Genomic DNA, 24104 nt, shown 5'->3' on the forward strand with positions numbered 1-24104 from the left:
TACTTCCTTATATTTAGAATATTGTCACCTGAACTTTGTGTTTTTCTTGCAATAGACATTCCACAACCATAAACTGACGCAGCAAGGTACAAAATTAAGTTCCGTTTCTGTTATTTCCAGTTCCAACTGGTTGCAGCAAATCCAGGCCAGATGTCCACATCAATGCACTTCTTTAAGGAATTTCTATGCTTAAATTTAAGGGGGATTTTGTTGCATTACGTACACATGTTGCTGGAAAAGTGACTTAAAATCTTCACTATATTACAATACTTTGTAAATTTCTCAGATAAAGTCACATCTTAAACAACACTACAGGGTGTCAACCAAAATAGTTACACTTGTTACAGTAATCTTAACATTAATTTGAATTTTTCATTTGAGTGGAAAGCACTTTGTTACTTTAAATGTAATTTTTCTAACAGTGCTTTCCCTTAACCATTTTTTATAGGCAGAATGACACTCGTATACACACACTAATACATGAAAAACCATTTGTACCCACCTAAACATGAACACTGGATCTCTGGGATGTTCTGTGGGGAGTCGGGTCAACACTTTTGGGCTCTTGTTCGTGTTCCTCAAGCCATTTCTGAGCAGTTCTTGCAGTGTAGCGGGTCCGTTGTCCCGCTGGTGGAGTCCTTTATCTGCAACAGTGTTCAGGTATCAAACTAACATTCACATAAATGCAAGAACTCAGGTTTTCCAACAGAACACTGTATTGTAACATCATTAATGTACTTTTTTTCTTTTTTTACTTTGCCTGTCAATGGTTTTAATATTGCACCTGAATGGTGCAAACAAACATTTTCACATTTATATAAAATGTGACTGAAGACACCAAATGGCTGAAACTGACCTGATCCATTTCACTTTCTTCTACAAGACCCTGCAACAGCAACTAAACACACCATACAAATGTAAAAGAAAGAAAGAAAAAAAAGCCCAGTTCTTTTATTTCTTCTTTTGGTTTTAATACAAAAATCCAGAGATATCATACATCACCATCTCAGATTTCATTTTTCACATTAGAACCCAAATTAGAGGAAAAAGGGGAAGAAAAGAGATTGTTGGAACAAAAACAAAACATAAAGGGGGCGAACACGTGAAGTAAAACCGGTCAGAGATGTAACATTTTCCTGTCTGTCACCTTGGCAACGGGCTCGGATGCTGATTTCTGACCTTTTCCGAGGAGCCATATTTCATCAGCGGAGATGTACCGGAGTTTCATTTCCACTTTGACCGATAGAGTCCTTGTGCATGCAGATAAAACTATCTCCAACAGTAACGGCAAAACAAAGTGACTCTGCCTCAAGGCTCAGTGGAACCAGATCTAGAAACGATTATCATCAATAAAAAGATCCGTTACGGACAGGAAGGTATTGCTTAGGTCTAGCCATCTCTCTCAGAACTATGTAAAAAAACAGAGTAGCAGTGTATTGGAAATGGAGCGCAACACACAACCTTGACAGTTTTTGAATTCTGTGCTACAATGTGCTCCATAAGAACAGATTACAAATTCCCAAGTTGAACCAGGAACCGTGAGGGAAGCACATTCTGATCGAGAGGCAAGATTTTCCATGTCCTTAATCCTCGGCGGCAGCATCCTCACACAGTTTACAGTCGACCGAAGCAAGTGTTAGCAGACGCGGTCGCTACTTCAGGTCCTCAGTAACTCCTGCGTTTAAATTATCTTTTCTTTTAAAATAAGGGGAACACAGTAAGCGTTAAGTCGGAGCAGCAGGTTCGAGTGGTTGCCGAGGAAAAAAAAACAGCAGTCTGTGTCCGTCACAGTTTCTCCCGACTATTTATTTTCATATTCAGCATGGTTGTCAGCTCTGTTAAAAAAAAAAAAAAAAAGGTAAAAATGGCCATCCTATTGTCTTCCTCTTCCCCCCCCTTTCCCCACAAATACACACACATGCACGCACACAAACGCACACGCAATCATTATACACACACACACAGTCCTGAATTTCACCCATGTGGGACAGAGCCAAGCCAAGCCATGCCAGGTCAGACCTGATTGAGCCGAGCCCGAGGATGGCGAAAAAAAATGCTCATTTTTCGCTTCCCGCATCTGGCTCTGCAAAATGGCTGCCAGGCGTACCACAAGGCTCCGTGCTCGGCCCAATTCCTTTTCCTTATCCACTTATTGTCGTTTCGTCGAGCTCACATCTCGTTGGCCAGCTCCTCCGTTTCCGTGGAGACATCTCCGTTGGCGATCTTGGTGTTTTCCTCGTAGCCTGGGGGCATGAAGGCTAACGTGTAGGGGTAAAGCTTGTGACACTCGGCGCGGTACGACTCGGCGTGTTCCTTACAGTCGCCAAGGACGCCACTCCGGAGACACTCCAGGACCTCTGTGCAGATCTGTTCAGGACAACACAAGGGAAGAAAGAAGATAAAGAAGAGCCATTCATTTAGGGATGTTACTTGTCAGCTGTAGAAGTCTTAAAGTTTATCACTGAACATTAATCTTACAAATGCTCAAACCCATCACGAGAGCTTGAAATGCATGGTATCATTAACAAAAAATGAAAAAAAAAAAAAACAACAACTTAGTGCCACAAACTGTAAAAACAGAAAGAATCATCAGATTTGAAACTTTCCAACAGTTCTCCAAATATGTATTGGAAAACTTAATATAGTAAGCTATAACTACACTTAAAATGTGATGTTACAACAAAATCATTTCATTCTACATGTCTTATTTAAATTTCACCAAAAAATGTACCTTTTGCTTTAACTGGATTCTGTGGGGAAAAAAAATCTGCTCTCCTCAGCGCAACTTTAAAGTCATCAGTGATTTAGCTGCAACCAACAGCCACATGACAAAAACTCAGGGACTATTCAGTCGAACTGCAGGCTGCGTTTATACATGGCAAAGAGGGGACTGGTATGGAAACTAAATAAAATGTTAATAGTAAAATATCTATAGTATGTAGAGTCATTTTCCATTGTTGGTAAATACTATGAGCACCTGGAAAAAATGTTAGGACATGTAATCTGCAAGTATTTTTCAATTTTTGTACCAGCTGTTTTTGCTTTTATTATTTACTGAATTACTACATTTTTCTAAAATAAATGATCAAAGAAAGCACTTGATGTATAGGTGAAGTCAATATTTTTCAGTATCTGTTCATCAATTTCATAACGTAACTGAGTCAAATATGAAGTAAACACAAGTGTCAGTGGTCAAAACTGTTCATTAGCATAAGGAAGAACTGTATTTCATGCATTCCAGTGATTAATCAATAACTGACTGGTAACATGGTCGACTAATGGTTGAGGAAGCGGTTTAAAGTTTGCATTCCTACTTGCCACTGTCTGTACAGTCCTATAATCAAGACTGAGCCAGAAAAGGCCCGTCACATATTTAAGGTTGTAAAGTGAAATTCTTAACCTGCTTTTTTCAGCTTGTCTTGTTTTCTAGAAACAGATCAACAGAAGTTCATTTAAAATAAATTCATTCAGATTTTTTTGTAAAATCTGGAAAATATCGGTCAGCAGCTGTGTTCCTGTTTTCATCATTCATTAATGTTATCACATTAATTGTATGCCTTGTATCATATCTAGTGCTTCATAGTATCAGTGTAGTGTAATAGCGGTTCTTTTTTGAACACAAACCTGTATGGTTCTGTTGTTGAGCGACTCGTCCAGTGCAGTGGCCAGTTCTGCTGCTTTCGTTTCCGTTGAGGAGTCCAGATACGCCATCATCTTAGCAGCTGCAGGTAAGACAGAGACACAGGGTGAGTCTACAAATATGTGTCAGTGTCAACAACTTTTATGCTTGTGTGGACAAATTCTAGCTTAAACCGTCGTAGTCAAAACATTTCTGCAATGCGAGTCGCAACTCAAAAAGGGGTTGTTTGAGAGTTCAGACTTTGCTTTAAGGTTGACATTAGGGTACGGTAGGAGTTTAGATGATTCATGCATTGTTCTTATAATACAGGATCGGTCCTCTGTACAGTTGTACAGTATCATTCAGCAGATGCTTTTATCTAAAGCGATGCAGATCTGAGAGGAGGTACAACACAAGCGAGATCTTGCCTTGAGACTGATTGCGGTCCGAGTGCTAAAAGATTCCACTGGCTTGAATTAAAGGTCCCATATTGTGCCCCTTCTCACACTTTCTGAAATTTGGTGTTGACGTCTGTTCATCTGTGATTACAGACGTATTAGCGTTTATTGAGACTTTAACATATCAAACTGAATGGTCAAATATTTAGTTTGGTTCTTAACGTCCGGTGGTGGGTGGGTGGGCGGACCGTAACAGAACAGAGTGAGCCGAATATTAGGATTGGTTCATATCGAAATGTCCGGGAGGGGGACATTTGTTGCCACCCACTAAAAACTTCAAAAACAAAAAAACAAAAAAAAAAACTGAAATAAGTAAGTCTGCATTAATTGTTTTCAATGGGAAAGTTGTAATTGTCCTGTAATGCTGACTGTTACCCATATTTCATGCCTTCAGACAATAAAACAAACAGAAACAGCTGATCAAATACGATTTAATTGTTACTATGTTGGAACTTTCTCTAATGCAACACTGGAAAATATATGTTCTAAAGCACGGATACTAAAACAGAGCAGAGCAGGAGAAACTAGTAAATAACAGCAAAAAACATGAGAAATGCCAATGCTAAGCTGAAACATAACGACTGCACACAGATTTCTCTAAATTTTAACAGTGGAGTGCCGTCACAGATGCCCTATGATCCAATTTCTACACCTTTTTTTTGCATCTTTAACTTTTCCTTATCTGATTCTGATCATTAAACACGAAGGCAAAACTATTTTCCTGTTGCTGCTCTTGTCGGCATCATTCCATATGCTGCTGCATCTCAGGTACTGTCAAATGACAATAATGGCATTGACTTGGTTCTAAACTTTTAGTACTAATGACAGTCCTATGAATACATCTGTGTAACAGAGAGTCAGAGAGGTTTACCAGCCAGTCGGTGTGGTATGGAGTTGGAGTGCTTGGTGAGGTAGGCCTGGTTGAAGCTCTTAGCATTGCTGTCACCGAACAGCCGGGTAATCTCCTGCTTCAGCACCGTCCTGACCACCTCCGGAAGCTCCTTGCTCTCCGAAACTTAAAAAAAGTAAATAAATAAATAAAAAATGTGTGGAAGTGGCAGTAGAGGCAGAAAAGTGAGATGAAGAGAAGCAGTGAAGATGATAAAAGCAAATGTGGCAGTGCAATAACGAACACCATCATACCTCCTTTAAAGAAGCGGACTAGACACTGGTGTAGCCAAGGGTGGTCGGGGTCAATGGCCACCGCTCTCTTCACTGACTGGAGCATCAACAGGTATTTTTCTGGGAAGAAAGAAACAGATTGTGAAGGAGAAAATAAAAGTCACAGCTACACAGTATCAAAACAAAAGAAAAAAATTAAAAAAATAATATTATTATTTGTGCAACGCATCTGAAAACAAAGTTTGTGTGCTCTACACGATAAATGTAAAATTAGAAAATTAATTCAACAAATAAATAAGGTAAAATAGTTAAATCGGATCAAGACAACATTTTTATGTAGCTCCAGAGCAACTTTCAGTAAAAAAGATAAAGATAACGGGCAACACAAAGGACTAAACATCGTTAAACAGTTAAGACTGTAATGCTATTGTAATGCATGTGATTATACCCATGTAATTGACATATTATGGACACCTGTAAAAAATTATAAAAAATACGACAGAAACACACAAAAAAACACATCCATGACATAATCTATTATGTAACCACACGAGTAGCAGTCAGTTTTTCTTGTTGCTTCAAAAGCTAAATAAAATGATTTAACAGCTTATTTTTAGTATTTTTCAAAAAACGTAAACATTTCTTAACACTCTTTTCTCTTTATACATCTCTACGTATAATATAATGTAACTGTGTGCCATCATATAAACCGTCGTCTTTATAGTGCTTCAAGTGCAACATCATGAAAAACAGCTTTATTCTGTCTATAACTGCTCAAACACAATAACACAATGTAGCACTTTTATTCTTGATACATTCTGAGTGTGTGTCCTATTTGTTCATGTGTATCCCTCATGTCATATATGCACATGTGAAAGTCATCATTATGTTCCTTTTTTTAAAATCTTTATTCTACTTTTGCATTTCTTATTTTGCTTCATTTGCATCTCGCTGCTGTAACGAAGGAACTTCTCTGCTGAGGGATCAATAAAGTTTATGTTATCTTAATAGCAAGTCAGTAAAGTGTCACATAAATGTGTGTTTGCCAACCTTTCCTGAAGTAGATCTCAAAGGCCATTAGATGTGTGTCGATTTTGTCTTTGACCAGGTGTTTGAGAGGCATCAGGAACTTCACAGCTTCTTCCAGTGGATTTTCTACCTGTATACAAAAAGCGATGAAACGCACAAAAAACAAATGAACATCAAGCAAATAAAATATTTTATTGAGTGGCTTGCTTCATGTTTCCCTCACTAACCTTGACCAGTTTGTCAGGAATCAGTTCCTCTTTGGGCCCTCCAATTTCCTCGTCATCGTCCTCCTTCTTCTTCTTCTGGTTCTTGAGCTGCTTCTCCTTCTCGGCGTTCTTCTTCTCTTCCTCCAGCTGGGCCTTTTTCTGGGCTCGTCGCTGCTTGTTCCTCAGCTTCTTCAGCTCTTTGTCCGAGAGGTTAGCTACAGAAGAAAGGCCAAAATAGAGGAGTTAGGAGATGAAATTCAGTATGTTCCTCTTCAAAAGATTAGCTAACTCAGGAGTGCAAATCTTCTGAGTTTCTGAGTCTCTCACCAGTGTCGGCCTGCAGTTCTTTGCTGTCGTCGGTCAGTGGATTGTCGTGGAGGCTCAGGTAGATCTGGATGGCCGTAACGGCAGCCTTGTAGTAGAAAGGATGCATCCGGAGAACGTCCTCCAGCTTCAGCAGGTCCACATAGGAGCGTAGCGTCATCTTCCTCATGCAGTAGGTGTGGAAATCAAACTGGTCATCCGTGATCTCCACAAAATGCTGTTGAGGGTGTAAAGAAAGACATGACTTCAGAACATAAACAGACTTTATGAAGGCAGTTGAGGAGTCTCATTTGAACATGGAATGTAATAAGTGTGGCTCTGATCGGAAAAGTTACCCTTTCGATCTCGTGGCACTTCTTGAGGGCTTCTCCAAACTTGTTCATTGCTTTGTAGGCGAGTGCACACTCAGTCTGGAACCACATACACTGCATCTCGTTCAGGTTCTCCACAGCTGACGCTCCCTCCTGGACAAACACGAGCCACAGAGACAAAACAGGGACATCAGTTATGTCAACTATCCATTTAGTTTTTCAGCCAGTCTGTTAATATTCACATCTAGAATTATGCTGAAAGTCTTGATAATGTTCATCCTGTGTGTAAATGCATTTGGAGTTCTGGTTGCTCATTTTAACAGATTAGTGTTGTTACACTTCAAAAGGCTTTTTAGGAAAACAAGAAGGATTTTTTTTTAGTTTTTGTAGTAGTGCAAGTCCCTACACCAGTGCATCTACACCCTAAACTCTGCTACAATGCCAATTTTTAAATAAAGCAATAATCACTTAGTTTATAACACTATCAAGTGGAGCTGAAAAATACAAAACATTTCATTTTGATGCTCCTTTTAAATGTAAACACGTTCAAACATCTTTAATATGTAGAGTCACAATTTTTCTACTATTGGTAACATTTGGGGGCACAAATGTTACATGCCAATTCCAGATTCATATTTTTCTGTCAAATAAAAAAATTGAACACAACACAACTTCCATGTCTGTTTTATATGATTTGTGGTAATATAGCAGTGTCATACTGCACAAATGAAATTTCTGAGTTCTCTCTCATTCTGTCCATGGTTGTGTTTCCAAAGAGGTGCAGGTCTTAATACTGTAGTGAAACATGAGCAAAAAAACATCCAGAAATTGCTTGGATTAGTTCTCCAGCTGTGTTCTGGCTTCAATTTATTCCTGCTGGCTTCTACCATCCTGCATATTGTAGCGTTAGCCCATACTACGCTTCATTAGTATTCACTCTAGTTCCTGCTCTCACACTGAACAAACACCCACATAGTAAACAGAGACAACACTAATGCTATAATACATGACAGACTGAATATTAAATGTAAATAAACACTAGCATTCTTTATCCATCAAAGACCATCTGTCATTAACATTATTAACACCGTAACACATAATTATATATCACAAATGAGTTTTTCTGTTATTGCACATTGTGTATTTAATCCTTTGACAATCTGCTATAAATGGAAATTTGCAAAGAAAAATTCCCAGTTTCTGTTAGTTTAGAGTTGCAGGAGAGTAACATATAAGGGCCAAAAGATCTCTCGATTGTACGCGTCATTCGGTATTTGATTAAATGGCTATTAAATAGCTAAATGTTTTGACATCTTAAAAGTTTTCCACAGCTTGTCAGCTGTCAGTGTGTGAACAGGCCTGCAGTTTTTCTCACCCGTGTGAACTTGGAGCACATTTCCTCAGCCTCTTTGATCATTCCCGCCTTCAGCATGTACTTGGCACACTTGGAGTTGATGAATCTGTCCGCGGTGTCCAGAGCCTGGGCCTCATCCATCCACTGGGCAGCCTCTCTGATGTTCCCAGCATGCTGCGGGAGTGAAAAGGTCGACACTGAAGCAAAGGAATGCCCCTCTTAAGACGTAAACAGCCGTGCAAACGTGCGGCGTATGTTACCTTGTAAATCTTGGCTTTGATAAGGAAGAGTTCGATGAGAGTAGGCGTGCTCTCGATGGCTGTGTTGATATATTCTAGCGCCAGTGTCTGCTGGTCGATCATGTCGTAGTGCTGCGCCAGGAAGTACTGCACCCAGAGCAATGTGGTTGGAGGCTCCTCTTTCCCGTCATCTAAGTGAAGGCAAGCAGATTAATTCTTCAGGGTTGTAATGAAAAGACTGCAACATTAATATAAATACTAAGAGTTTATTAAAGCTTTAAAAAAAAATGCACATATGCAGAGGTATCTAATTCTTTATCCTGATTTCTTCTCACCGTTCTGGCTGAACATTCGACAGCTTTTTAATGAGGTTTCATAGCTGACCACCAATTCCTCAATTATTGCCACCTGCAAGGAGAAAGACGACAAACTGCATCAAGTCGCCTGCAGTTTCAAGTATGCATCTGTGAGGGAATGCTTTAATCCAAACACTAGAATCTCTCCCTCAGTTTGATGCATTTTCTTCAGCGCGCTATATGAGGAGGTCTTAAGAGTGCTGTCACCTTTTCTTTGTCGTTGTACAGTGATTTGAGCGTGGTGAAGACGGGTGGGCAGCCTTTACTGAAGTTCATCCTCAGATACCTGTCCAGACATTCTCTGAACTTCTCACCTGCAGAGAAACAGAACAGAGATCAAAAAGCTTTACTCCATAGCTTTCACGCAGCAACATTATTTCATTAATTTAAAAACATGCATACCGTTTTCAGACACGGGATATGCAACACTGCTGCTTCAATCTCTTTAACTGGTAGCATTCTGCCACTCAGACATAGGTCACTTATATTTTACTCAAGCTTTCCTTCAGATACACCCATCACAGTGATGGGGGAGTCACAGTACAAGCACTGAGCAGTATATAAAGTTAAATAATGCATAATAATAAACAAAAGACCATTACATAACAAAGGTTTAACTATGCACAATTCCTGCATAAAGGATTTTTTTGCACCCGTAGGAACATTTTAGTCACCTAAAGAATTTTTCAGGACCAAAACACACAAATTGAGATTTTTTTTAACCAGTTTGTTAAATGGGCTTTCATTTAATCATTTTTTTTGGAAACACAAGAAAACAGCAAAGATTTCTCTCATATAAGGTCGCACAGTCTCACTGGATGAAGGACATTTCACCATGCTAAATGTATCTTTAAATAATATTTATTGTATTGATCAAGTGTGCTTTGTTTTGCTCTCATTCCCTCTTGCAGTCTCCTACATGCGGTTACAAACACAGCCTGTAGTTTTGGTCACAATACTGATGATCACTGCAGAGTTAATCGTTGTTTCTCAGATGCAGCATTCTTCTGTTTTCTACAGAATCTGGTGCAAATGGTTTCATTTTGCCAAATTTTCTTAACCCTTTTATGCACAACAGGTCAAAAATGACCCATGTTCAATGGAAAATGGGTATCTCTTAAATCATTTGCATATCAAACAGCTAATGAAACACACAGAAGAACAAGGAGTCACACATTCTGAAGAACCATCAAAAAAAGTTGAAAATCTGACAAATACTTTTGTTTAAGAGTTTCTTGAGAGTCAATGTTTCATAGAATTTATGCCTTTCAAACCCCACAGCAGATTTTAGGATTCTGAGAGACCAGACAGACACGCAGTGCTTCATTTTTATTCCAGGGTTCTGTTGTGGATAGCAAACCTGGAGTGAGAGAGGTCAAATACATGGCTGATGTTCGCTGGTGGAATCACAGCAGTTGAGTAGGTGGTCCTTCAGTGTGTCACTATCAGTAACACATGGCTTAAAGAATGTGGCCATATGCAGCTCAGACCACCTCCTAATGTGATCTGAATAATCAGACCACACATCTATACAGGCTTTAGCTAAAAGAAGACGTATTACTGGACTAACCAGACAGGAAGTTAAGCGGCAACCGGCGAGGAACGAGTCCTTTAGGAAACTTCTCCCAGGCTTCTTCATAGATCTTGTGTCTCTCCTCTACACTGCCTGAAAATAGACAAAAAAACCAGAAGAATTCAGTCTACATTTGTGGCTTGTAAAACCAAAGTCTATATTTTATTGGTCAGTGGTTATGATACTGGTGTTGGTAATACTATGAATCCTCCATCATACTTGGTTTTTGGGCGTTTTCCAGGCCGTGGTAATAAGACCAGTTCTCTGGGTTTCTCTCCTGCAGACGACGGTAGACTTCTGTTGCCTCATCGAGACGTTCCAGGTTCAACAGCAACTCTCCTGCAGAAACAAAAGACCATCAAAATACATAAAAACAAAAAATTAAAGGTTGCTTAGAAAATTTTGAAACATTTTTCAGCGGCTGAATTTAATAAAAAACCATCAGGAAGTGTCAAAAATAAGGCCAATTGCCCTCAGTTTGTAGACATTATTTCACTTTTGATTCAGGTTATGTTAGTCAAGCTGAAATTCTTATAATTAGATAGAGCAGGCAGAGAGCAACAGGACAGCAAAGAGTCATCTACTGTGCATCTGTATTTAGTACAGATTGTGGTCCAGTTGCGTATTAATTAACAAAGCCAACGTGTGTAAATTTGCCAATCTGGACATCTTTGGAATGTTGATGCACCAACTTGTGTTTAATAATTACATTTCTTTGCGTCTCTGCCACTAAATCTCAGTTAATGTCACTATACTAGGTTTACTACCGCAACTCTGTGCTTGCAGCCAGTTCATATACTGCCAGTTCATCAAAAATGCTGGCATCACAGATACTCAGAAGGCCTCCTTTGGCGCCGGTGCCACCCGCATCAATAGTCAACACTGATGAGATGTATAGGAGTTTCCAGATTCATAGGCTGGAGAGGTGTTGGCAAAGATCACAACACTTTCACAGAGGAAACTGAAATGTATGTGCCATGTCAGAACTTCAGTTTTTCCCACTTACATTCCCATTTCAGTTACACTTTATGGTTGGTTAACTTTAGGCACCACAACTAAATTGGTAGGTTTAGGAAAAAGATCATGGTTTGGGTTAAACTATATCCTTTCATAACATGAACAGTATATTATATGTATTTCTTACTGCCTGAAAAGCAGGGGAAAAAAATCAAGCATCTACTTCGAATGTTCAGAGATTTTTAGAGGTCGATCTGACAATGTTTATGCTGTACAATGACAGTAAATAGTATCCAGTACATCTAAATGTGATGGCAAGGGGTCCTGAAAAAGCAGCAGCATGTGACAAGCTGAGAGTGAGACTGGATTCGTAATTGTTATGGTAAACATGAATTGACTTACCTCGCGTCTCCTCCACTGCCAGTTTATCACAGATCTGCTTCTCATAGTTGGACAGATGCTCGAGGGCCTCCTTGTGCAGACCTGCTTCTCTGAGCACCTGGTTCTGGTAGAGCAGCAGCTCGCTGTACTCATAGTCTACTTTGTCTGGAGATGTCTGAACGAAACACACAAACAACAAGTCAGCTTGAGTTTCATTACCATTTTTGACAAAGTAGACATCAGTCATAAGCTTCTGGAGCAAAGGTGTAGATTTGTGCATCAATGCGCTTCAGGAAACTCTGAATCATTCTCCATTTATACCAGCACTTTGTATCACACAGATGGCACAAAAGCAGGAAGCACTGGTCTTATCAGAGAGCGCCAGAAAGAAAAAGAGTGAGGTCTAGACAACACCCATATTCAAAGCTGCTGAGGGGAAGACTGGGGAGCTAAAAGCATACACTGTAATTCATATGCATCAATCAGCGAGACAGACACCTACAGCACAAAGAGAAACGTGAGTAAACCAGTTACTCATCCCACAGCGCTGCATGAGAAATGCAAAGGGAGGATGGTTTAATCTGACCAAAAGATGTCAATATTCTTGATTAGGATCACAATTCTCCCCACAGATTAGTTGTGTATATGGCTGTCTGGTTTCAAAGAAAGTGCTAAAGGCCCGACTCTCTGCATCATCTAACTTCACTCTCATAGTTCTAACTAGCTGCTGATTCAAGTCTACATGGATCTGATGCTTCTTTACAAAGGTTTGTTGCTAGATGCAAGATCAGATTATTACACTTATTCGTAACTACGTCTGACCTGTTGTGTTTTCCTGAACTCCTCAATGATCTTTGCAGCCATCTCGTAGTCCTCCAGGAGGTGATAGGCGATGGCGTAGCCGATCCAGGAGGCTCGCTGGGCTGGACGCAGCTGCAACAACTGGTACCGTGTCTCCTATAGAAACAGAAACACATGAACACAGATTCATTTAGATTAACTTCATAGGGGTGTAGTACGAAGCACATTAAACAAAGCCAACTTTCTTTATATCAGCTGACTGGATAAATGTAAAACATCAGTCTCAGACAATGGGTATCATAAAGGTGGTTATCCACTTCCTTTGTTAACCAGGTTTACTTTTTCATAGTCCAAGTGTGCTCACATGAAAGGGGGGCCTTGAATAAGGTAAGGGAGCCTTCTTTTGCAGAAAATAAACCAATAGTGTGCCACCTACTTCAGTAAAAACAATCAGGTAGTTTTACAACAGAGCTGTGAAGAATATAAAAATTCATGTCAAAATGCAAATGATGCAAGGCAGGCATGTTAACAGATACTTATTGTATTACTATGACTCTAAGTGCAGATATTCCTACATGGCAGCTGCACATTAAAGCTCTCAAACTTACTCAAGAAGTGTATAAAGGTCAGAAACTGTCCCATAATGAAGGATACAAGGACATCACTTTAGCTTCAGGCAAAATCATTGTGAACATAGTGTTAGTGATTGAATATTCTCTGTGATAAATACTAGTAGACTAATCAGAGGTCCAATCTGTGTTCTACTAGCTATAGTAGCAGCAAAGTAAAAAAGACTGGACATCAAATCAGCAGAAAGCATAAAACATATTTATGAATTTTCTGCATCATCTGCTGAATGTGTCTAGGTTCTTGTAGCAACATGATGCCGATAAGTCTACTTGACTGTAACTGCTCAGCTTTGTTTAATGGAATTACAAAACACACAGTTCAACACATTTGCAAATAAAATATCAACTCAGAATGTGTATCTCACAGAGAAAATGGTCAGGAAAGACACGCTTTTTACAGCTGATTAAATCCCAAACTTTGAACAGAACCTGCTCCAGAGCAGGTTAGCTGTGCAGCATCAGTTACCATGGTGATCCAAGCAGGATATAACAGAGCCACCTTCATGACACTGAAAACTCTGGCTTTAAGCTCAACATGCTTCATCAACAGATTAATCTCACTTCATAGTACACCACACTAAGATTCAACAGAGTGGAAAAAGATGTTCTTTGAATGTGTGGCATCTCTGCCCAAATTGCTTCAAAACGTGATGTGTGGCTGAGGAGATAAACCAGGGAAGAGCGAGGGGATGGTTTGAAGTGCAAAAGGTGGAGAAAAGCTATTTTGCTGACTCATGGCACTGCGACCAGGATGTTGCTAGCTGGCTCAGGGAGAACTAAAATAAACACCTAATACACTCTGACTCAGAGCCCCTCCCCATCCTCTCTCTCATCCATATTTTTAATCCTTTCAACTGGACTTTCATCTTGCCATTTCATACCTCTCACTAAATAAGCATCTAAATCCCAGGCTGTGTCCCAGGAGAGCTGCTCTACATTGTGAAGACTGACTGCAACCTGATATGTGCCTGCTGATTTGCTCAGTCCTCTCCAAATCAGCACCACACTGTGTCCTGGACGAGGCAGGGCGACAGATGGGAGTGGGTGCATTCAGGAAACTTCTTTCCCCACAAATTATCTGAGGTCTGCTTTTTTTTTCCTCTCCCTTAGCTAAAAGTTCATACATTTCTAAAATCTGCTTCTCTCAACGGGACACCACCATCCTTCCCCAACCATAATCTCCCTGTTTTAATAGTTTTCAACATGGCAATCCAGAACATACATCATCTAATGATGATAATTGGACCCGAGTCCCTCCGTCAGCACTCACCCTGTAGCCCTCCAGGTCCCTCATCTGGATCTGCAGTAGGGACAGGTCTCGGAGGATCTGCAGGTTGTCCTTGTCCCACTTCAGAGCATTGCGGTAACACTTGATGGCCTCATCGTACTTCTTGTCCGAGCGCTGCAGTAAACCGTATACATGCCAGCCTGGGACGCAGGGGCAGTTAAGGAATATACAGTTCCTCTACATAATCAGACATCAAAGTACTGTTAGAAAGTATATGCAAGGACAGTACAGTGTGATTTACAGGGTTGATGGGGAGCAGTAGGGGTTCAGTGAACCTCTTATGGATAAAGCAACTGATTAGACTTTTTCAAAGTTGTCTCACCATGTGTTCAGTGTTGTTGGTGTATTAAACATACAGGAACTGCTCTTTAACTTAACTCTCCACTTACTGACAGAAAATGTAACTTCCTTCAAATATGCATCACCTCTGGATTGATCTTTAAAAAAAACTCATTTTTCTCATGAGGACCATTTAAAATACATATTAGTCACAAAGTGACACAGTGCTTAAATACAAGCCAACAAACTGCTTTTCAGTGCATAAGTGGTCACAGCTGCTACACAGACTCCCCCAAAGCAGACGACATTTTCAATCTAGATTAGGAGGTGATTTGAAGGCAGCCATTCAGAAACATGAAACACACTGGAAAAGTCAATTACAGATTCAAACCTTCGGGAATGAATGAGAAGCTGGAGTTTGATCTTTCAAACAAAGTCAACCTACTACTAAATATCAAAACAAAACTTTTGCAATTGACTTGTGTTTTTCATGCAAGAACTTTTATCTATGACATAACACAATAGTCATTCCCCATCTACCCTTCTTACCAGATTCTTTCCCAAAATGATGTTCAAGCTGAAGTGTTGCCATTTTGACACAGTTTAGGGTCAGCGTTTATTGCATAGAGCTTATATTTGAAAAAAATGTGTGCAACTTTGCACAGTCTCATAATTTTTTGATCAACACTTTTATAGGAGTAAACAGGCTTTTTTTTGGTCTTTTTGCTAATTTGTTCCACTGTCAAGAGTTGGTCTACGTTGGGCCCCCTTCAAAAAGGAAGTAGTTGAGACTGTATGACCCTGTGAGGTATTTGTACTTTAGATCTGAGCTTTACCTTGTAATATGTTTATATTTGCTGCTAATTCTGTACAGTTTTGGTGGAATGTTGACTGTATGGGAAACAACTTCAACACAGCTGTAGTTGATCACACAATCATGAGCTGCATTATGGGCTGTATTTAAGCACTACATCACTTTACTATTTTTAGGCTTTGAGAAAGGTTGATTTTTTTAAAGTAAAAATCAATGCAGGGATTCTTTTAGTGACACTTGAAAGCACAACTCATTGTGCTGTTAATTCAAAATTAAGAGAAAATGGAGAGTGTAAATAATAACTTGGGTTTCAAATAATTTTCACTTCAACAGTGCAGAAATTAAAGCAGTGTGAGATGAACTGAAAAAGACTTGCAGGAGTAAATTAGAGTTATAAAGAAGAAAGCAGGAAATTAGTGTGATAAATTAAAACACTAAGTCCACAAATATTTATGGTCAGGAGTTTCTGACAATGCTCTTTTTAGGCTTCATCTCTAATGTGGCCCAACTAGGGTTTGTACAGTTTTTCAACTGATAACTGACAAAAAAAAAATCCTTAAATCAACAATCATTTTAATTTTCTTGTCCAAATGTAAACTGAAATTATGATTTGTTGTCAAGTGGTAGCTCTTTAAAAGACAACACTTGAAATATCAGCATACGTCCCTCAACGTACACAAAACACACAGCAACATACCCAAGATAAGGAAGGACTGGAGGAGCTACAAAGATAGCGGAGTGTCTGCTCAGAGATATTGTGTGTTGACTTTAGGCAGAGCTTAGGCTGAGATAGCACTTATCTGCTGGAAGTGTGCACAGATTTCACTCTGGCCTGGGAGTCAGAGAAAGAGGGGATGTGCTGACGGTGCTCTACAGAGACAAGAGCTCTTCTTCACATCACACACACACTCACCCAGTTTGCCAAAAGACACTGCTGAAAGCCACATGTGACAACCACTTTACCCTGAGCACAAACTGAACGATGTTATGCTAACTTACATACTGTTTGAATTTTACTGCTAGCTATATATGGACTATGTTTAATGTCAGAGCCGTACATCATAAGAGTAAACTATGAGTCAGTTTTCAATGCTAGCTGAGACTTTGTTTGTGTCACATATCTTGTCATACATGTATCCAAATGTGTGTTGTGTTTTCCTTGCTTTCCCACCCCTCCCTCTTCTCCCATCCCTCCCCCTTGCCCTCCTCTGTTCCTCTCAACCCGCCCGGCCAGCTGGCAGATGGGTCCCCCCTATATAGAGCTGGGTTCTGCTCGAGGTTTCTTCCCTGTTAAAAGGGTGTTTTCCTGGCCACTGTCGCCTTTGGGCTTGCTCTGGGGGTCAGGCATATGAGTTCTGTAAAGCGTCTTGAGACGATTTGACTGTAATTGACGCTATATAAATAAAATTGAATTGAATTGTTTAAGGATACAGACGTGGCTCCTTAGGTCGTTGCGGAGGCCTCTTCTCACCAAGTCGTAGGCCTCCTCCTTCTTCCCAAGACAGTTCAGGGTCAAGCCCTTCATTGCCAGGGTCTCTGCAGCAAGAAAGGGAGACAGCAGTCAGTTAAAGGGGAACTTCGGTTATTTTCAACCTGGGGTGTGTTTTCATTTGCCATTTCATACATGTGAGTGATGGAGAAATTAATTTTCGACATAGCTCCAGTATTTAGCCAGGCAGGCAGCTTAGCAGCTCAGCTAGCAGCTCAGCTAGCGAAAAGTATGGGGCAACTTGCCCCCCCACTCCTCCCGCGTCAAAGTCCGCCCGAACGTGCTTTTTTTCCCCCCCACACTGACCGGCTCAGATAGTCTCAACGAGTGTCCCACAACATACTAGAGATGAGAAGTGAACGAAAAGCTCCAAATTACCTGGCGATTGCTCTTTGTTGTGGTCTGTACCCAAACCTCAGGACGCTAGAAAGCAAATCTCGTTCCAAAATCGCGCGATAGCTCACGCCAAAACCGGGATTTGCTTTCTAGCGTCCTGAGATTTGGATACAGACCACAACAAAGAGCGATCGCCAGGTAATGTGGAGGTTTTCGTTCACTTCTCATCTCTAGTATGTTGTGGGACACTGGTTGAGACTATCCGAGCCGGTCAGTGTGGGAAAAAAGCACATTAGGGCGGACTTTGGCGCGGGGGGGCAAGTTGCCCCATACTTTTCGCTAGCTGAGCTGTGAAGCTGCCTGCCTGGCTGGCTAAATACTGGAGCTATGTCGAAAATTCATTTCTCCATCACTCACATGTATGAAATGACATATGAAAACAGACCCCAGGTTGAAAATAACTGAAGTTCCCCTTTAAGGTTACATTAAACTAAAGAAGTATATTTTCCATACATCTGCATTTCTGCTGCTTACCTCCATGCTCTGCAAACTTGGGGTTGGACAGGATTTGTTTGCAGAACTTGAGCCCATTTCTGTACTGTTTGTGTTCGTAACATCGCTGTCAAAGAAAGAGATGAATCGAATTAGGCCCCTGGGACATGAGTGATAATGCCAGATAACATTCCTTTGAGTTCAAATTTGTCTGATGCGTAGAAGCTATGAAATGACTCTTGTGTCTTTGTTTCTCTGCTTTGTTATCCACATTGATGAACTATAAGAACTGGGCTTTACATGCAACCAAAAATCTGTAAAGTATGACTGAAAATTGCCACTGGTTGTGACATTTAGCAGGTCTGTATTTTATCCCTCTGAGAAAGAGGAAATGCCTGCCCAAGTTGACGAATTCACTCAGTTTTATCTTTGATAAATCTGACTCTAGAACAGCATTTTACTCTTTTCAAAGCAACTGTTGTCCACTGAGCTGCCGTGCTGCTGTAACCGAGTAAGAACTAGAGGCTTCTCTGTGCAAAGTCACATGACTAATATCTACTGATGCATGTCAGGCATTTAGGGAACATCAGTAAATCACAACATCTACCTATATTCTGCATGTGATACATTTAGAGTGACATCTGTAAATTGCATTAGTCTTTACATGCATATCGGTTCTACACAATCTGGCCAACATTATGGACTGAATTTGTTGCACAGGGTGCAGCGAAATCATGGCTGGAAATATCAGAACATCAACATTCTGAAGTGAAACATAAAAAAAAAAAACCCTCATCTTGTGCAGTGACAGACATGTGGCCTGCACAGCAGACCACCTTCTTCCAGCATTTCAGCCACGAGCAGCTTGAAAGCCACAGCAATGAGGAGTCAGAAATGATAACATTTAGAATATAGCTGATGAGGAGCTACTTTTAATTTGCTTCAAATCCCAGACCATGCTTATAAAACAAGAACAAATCATTAATCAGCACTTTTAATATCGTTTACAATAATTTACATAATGTGTTCCAAAGTTATCAATGCTTAAAATCTATTATTCTGCAACACAAGGCACTGTAAAAAATGTTCAGGGCTCCTAAATGAAAGAATCAGGTGCAGAAGTGCAACTAAATTTGTCTGGAGCAGATCAACATCTATGTTTCAGTTTTCTACATATTCCAGATTTTGCAGGCACCTTAAACAGCAACGATAGTTTTGCTCAGTCTGCACTTGAAAACAACAAAATAAGTATTTTTTTCGAATTGTGCAATTACAGCAGCAACAGAAGTCCTGCATATTTACATTTCCCTTCAAGAAATATTAAAAACTACCTTCTGCTACAACACAAAGCTGAGTATTTTCTCTGACGTGCCAAGCTTTCAACTGGAGTTAAGAAAAAAATCCATCTCTTTGGCCTGAAGTTGTATTTAGGTATGCGGTTGCACAATCATCAGAGCACAACCTCTGTTTCTAAGCTGGTATTTGAGTGAGAGAGCCGGGAAGAGTTAAGCTGGCAGATGGCATTTCGTTGTCCCACCAACGGCTTCACTAATGGTGAGAAAAGATTACGTCAACTTCACATTTGGGTGCCAAGGTCGGTTATGAAATTAAGTAATTCACTGCTAAACCGAGCGAAGGGTTACACCACCAGCTGAAGGACGGAAGGAGGCGGATCTGGGTCGTGCTGCTTTATCTTCATGCTGCACTCTACATGAACTCTAATTGGACTCTAATAAAGGACAGAGTGGCACAAAATTGCACATGCTGGAGCAAAATAGTTACAGGTGTGTAAATAAATAAATAAATAAATAAAGACCATCTGCTCAGGGGTGTAAGGGGCTAATGGTGAGTAATTTGGGCACACATTAAGAGCCACACAGAGAGCTTTTATACCTACATCATGGCACAATCTTGTCATCGTGCACCCGCACCTGAAGCATCTGATTAAATGACTTTAACGCACTGCCACTTTCAGAATCAAGAGTACTACGAGGAGCTACAATAAGCCAGAGGGCTCGCTGCCAACTGCTATATCAAAGACTGCCACAGAACATGTTTCATTGCTCTGATTCATTTCAAAATGAACAAGCTGACAGACACACAAAGATCTCTGCTTCATATAGAATATTTAATAATAACTCACTGTCCCGCTAGTGGCATAACAAACAAACAAAACTCAGAGCTCTTGCTTTGTGCAACTAGATTGGAAGTTATGCCTTTTCTTCAATCCATCAGAGAATAGCTGGCAATACGAACATGAGCCAGAGAGAATTTCACAATGTTTGGAGCATGCATTTAGAGAAGTAATGACAAGAATGCAATAAGCTTCCTCTAACCCATACCACACTGAAGTGGGTATTTAACAGCAAGCAGCACTGATTGGTAACTAGTCTCCATTCACATTTGCTGCCTTTCTGAGTTCTGTTGCTTTTACATTTCAAAAAGAGCTTGAAATGAAACATGTTAATATGTTTACTATGACATGTCAAATGACAAATGTTCCACCAGTATCACACATGCCTCACAGGTGCGAGTACACACATACGACACTCTGCATTTAATGTAAATTTAGTAACATTAACACCATCAGCTGTGCTTATTCGGCATATTCTCCACCACAACCAAAATAACTCTGCCCCCTGAGTTACAGAGAGAATCTGTCAGAGCAGTGGCTCCGGGCTGCAAGTCCCGCTGCAAGCAGCTCCAAGCGCCAACGGTAGATTTAGAGAAAACATTTTAAAGCCTGTTCCAAAACGCTGATACCACATTCAGAACACAGTGGAAGGAAAGCAGCATCCGCATCAGGAGAGTGTGAACTTACTAGATCCTGCTTGACGGTAGTTAAGATTTCAGTGGGTTTCAGTTAAGTTAAGCACATGTTCATAAGCTAAATCTTAAATATCTGAGCTATCACAGAAAAGGAATTATGCATTTGCACTAATACACCAAACAAAAAAATCTAGAGTAACCTGGTTTTCCAATTTAAAACTCTACTGAACTTGTCCCACAGCAAGTTAAGCAATAAGCAAAAGACATAAGAAGCTTCCCTGAGGTGTGGACATGTTGCTACAGATGTCATGTCATATGAAATACCTGGAAGTTCAGTTTAAAGATTTACATACATTAGTCTGGGGGGTTATTACACTCCAAGACATGAAGTACTGCTCATACTCTAAACTATATGCATGTTTGCATGTCTTCCACTAACCAGAGCTGTATTTATATTTTATCCATCTGCAAGAAGCACAGTTGAATAATTTGCTGCTGCAGCTTAGAAAGAAATTAGGTTTGTTGTAATGCATTTCCCTAGAAAATCATTCATGCAATAACAAGACTGCATTGAAGTACACATGAAATCACTATTTTATTGAGATTAATGGTGCATGGTCCAACTTTAGGTAAGCAAGGACAGGGAAAGGGATTTCTAGTGGCCTGAAACAACAAAATGGAAACTCATCCACCTCTGCTGTCATTCAGAAGTTGGAGAACTGCCAATTTCCAATAATGCATTTGGAAATCCACTCTGGGGAAGCAACAAAAAAGAAAGAGGGGTGTGGTCCACTCCTAACTACAGCCAGGGAGAAAACTGTCTCAAATCTTGTATCACTTTCTCACTGCAGAAAGGTCAATAACTGTGATATAATGCTGGGTTTTATCATTCAGAAAATAACAATCATCCACCGAATGATTTTATAGTTTTTCTGAACTGGAAACAAGATTTGAAGTTTGAGCTGCTTTATTGCAGAAAACTGTATCAGATCATGCTTTGCTCTAATTCTTTTTCTAATTGTAACTTTATCACTTAATTGTGGCAAAAGTCTTCCACATCAGTGCAAAATGAAGACCAGACTGCTGAATCTGCAGCACCATATTTTGCAAAAAAAAAAAAAAAGTAGCAGTGTGGTTGACAAGTTAAAACAATGTAGTATAAAATAAAGTCAGTATGTTAGAGGAATTAAATGCTTCTTTTTGTATACTATATAATTTACTTTTTGCACAAATTCAACAATGTGTCCATCAGGAGATTTATCATAAGTTAAGCACCTTGTCAGTAAATTTGACAAATATTGGGTAAATTTCTGAATCCAGTTTATTTATAGCCAAGCAATATTTCAAGGAAACAATACCCCTCAGATATGTGGCTATACAGGCTTTTCAACAACTTTTCAAGATCAGGTGCAGGTCACAGGTCTGTTTGCCCTGTCAAAGTCAGTGTGACTGAATGCCAAATCTCTGCCAACGTTCAGATAAACATCCACTAACTCCCAGCGGAGCCCCTGCCTCTCCAAACAATGATGTTTGTCTGAGCCAGCGGCGAAGTGGCGACTACCCACAAGTCTACACGGTTCCTGAGAAGGATGTTACTAGAAGTTCTTGCAGGGGGTTTAACAATTCATACACAACGCATGGCAGGAGCAGGGAAAGCCTGTTACACATGCAGCAAACTAAAGTGAGCGCAAAGACAGCTCAGTTACATCAACATCCTTAACAAAAATACCAATAGATTTAATCCACATCTTTTTGACTATGCACCTGACCGACGAAACACTATGTGCAATAGTAAATAAGGAGGAGAGGGAGGATGGATGGATGAATGGTTAGCTGGCTCCAGAGCACAGCAGGCCTGAGGCAGCTACAGATTTGCTGACACAGTCACACCAGTCCTCCCTTTGCTTTGCCTCATTTCTATGCATGCACACAACTACTTTGACCAAATCTAACCTTCGTCCTTCACAGCAACATGCTCAAGTCCGAGTCCCACATGCACAGATTGAGAATGACATTTACCTTTCTGATAAACCAAGATAACAAGTCTGCTAGCGTTAGCCGATTAAGTAACGTCAAGCGGCCAGCATGCAGACTAGCATGGCCCCGCTCTGGCAATAAACACACGAGAAACCTGCTTAGTATCCAGCTAAGAACTAAGCAAACGCTTTATGGAAGCAACTTGAGAATCCAATTAAGCTAACATAACGGCACACGCTGCTGTTACGTTGGTTAGGGAGCTAGCTAATGTGGATGCTAGCGTTAACTTGCTGTTTGTTGTGTTTGACAAGCGGTGCGGCCTGTCGGAACCAGCTAGCTAACTCTGGCTATTTAAACCGGCGTCAGCGTATTTTAACAATACTTCTGTTTTATTGCCATGAACATGTATTTAAGAATAACAACAGATTCGCAAACAACCGTTTGGCTTCACAATGCAGTGACAGCGCGTATCAGGGCCGGATAGCTAACCCATTCAATGATGCCATTTTGCTAATGCTAACAGCCGGGGGAGCCGCACTGACAGTCAGGAGGAACCGCCAAATGGAGCTCCAAAGTCGGCAGCAGTCGCTGCGCAGCTCCCTAACAATGCACTCACCAGGATTCTCTTGAAGAGAGCGTTCTCTTTCGGCGGTAAAGTAACTGTCGGCATGGTTGCAGGTGAGATCAGATTCCCCCTCGACCTCAGCACATGTAGCTAAAGTTAGCCCGGATAGTCCAGACGAGTAGAGCGGAGTGATGGTGGCCCTGGCTCGCCTGCTTCAGCCGCTCCGCTCGATTGCTCCGTTTTCTCTCTTTAGCCACTTCCTTCCTCAGACGGAAGCTCTGATAGTTTTCAAAATGGCGGCGAAAGAGTGTATGAAATTGATGGGGCAAATAAAGTTAAAGTTCACTCCATTAAAAAAATAAATCGATCAGTGCCTCCCACCTGACCCACTCAGAATCAACAGATTCGCGAAGTAAAGCAACAAAACAAAACAAAGTACATTGTGATACCAGATTGATCATCTAGATGTGACTCCTGGAAGGAATAGGTAGAGACACAAACTGTTTAGTGCAAGCACAGGTGAAAACTCACTTGAACCTCAATAAAATCTTTCATTAGGACCCTGAGTAGTTAAAATCTTTGTAATTCATACTCAATTTCTGGGGTTTGGAACTCCAACTTTTTGTTTGTATTGTTCTAGCTTTCAAGCACAAAATAGCCTGAATTAGATCACCAGGATTATTTTTCTTTGACTCCAACTATCTCCTCCAGACTCTCACAAGATTTATGGCCAATT

The 24104-nt window shown here is 40.4% G+C and overlaps 1 protein-coding gene across 1 annotated transcript; it reads right to left on the reverse strand.

Moving 5' to 3' along the window:
• Positions 1 to 935: 935 nt before the first annotated feature.
• LOC110954767 (N-alpha-acetyltransferase 15, NatA auxiliary subunit) lies at positions 936 to 23626 on the reverse strand. The gene is made up of 20 exons (XM_051945831.1): positions 23420 to 23626; positions 18100 to 18184; positions 17172 to 17276; positions 14630 to 14787; positions 12752 to 12886; positions 11951 to 12104; positions 10811 to 10930; positions 10589 to 10684; positions 9226 to 9332; positions 8998 to 9070; positions 8684 to 8853; positions 8445 to 8597; positions 7094 to 7222; positions 6762 to 6975; positions 6456 to 6649; positions 6250 to 6358; positions 5221 to 5319; positions 4949 to 5092; positions 3625 to 3722; positions 936 to 2367 (listed from the first exon to the last, which is right to left on the reverse strand). The coding sequence occupies exons 1-20, from the start codon at positions 23471 to 23473 to the stop codon at positions 2170 to 2172; spliced, it is 2595 nt and encodes an 864-aa protein (XP_051801791.1). The 5' UTR covers positions 23474 to 23626; the 3' UTR covers positions 936 to 2169.
• Positions 23627 to 24104: the final 478 nt, after the last annotated feature.

This window comes from Acanthochromis polyacanthus, chromosome 3 (genome assembly GCF_021347895.1).
Source record: "Acanthochromis polyacanthus isolate Apoly-LR-REF ecotype Palm Island chromosome 3, KAUST_Apoly_ChrSc, whole genome shotgun sequence".
NCBI classification, from domain to species: domain Eukaryota; kingdom Metazoa; phylum Chordata; class Actinopteri; family Pomacentridae; genus Acanthochromis; species Acanthochromis polyacanthus.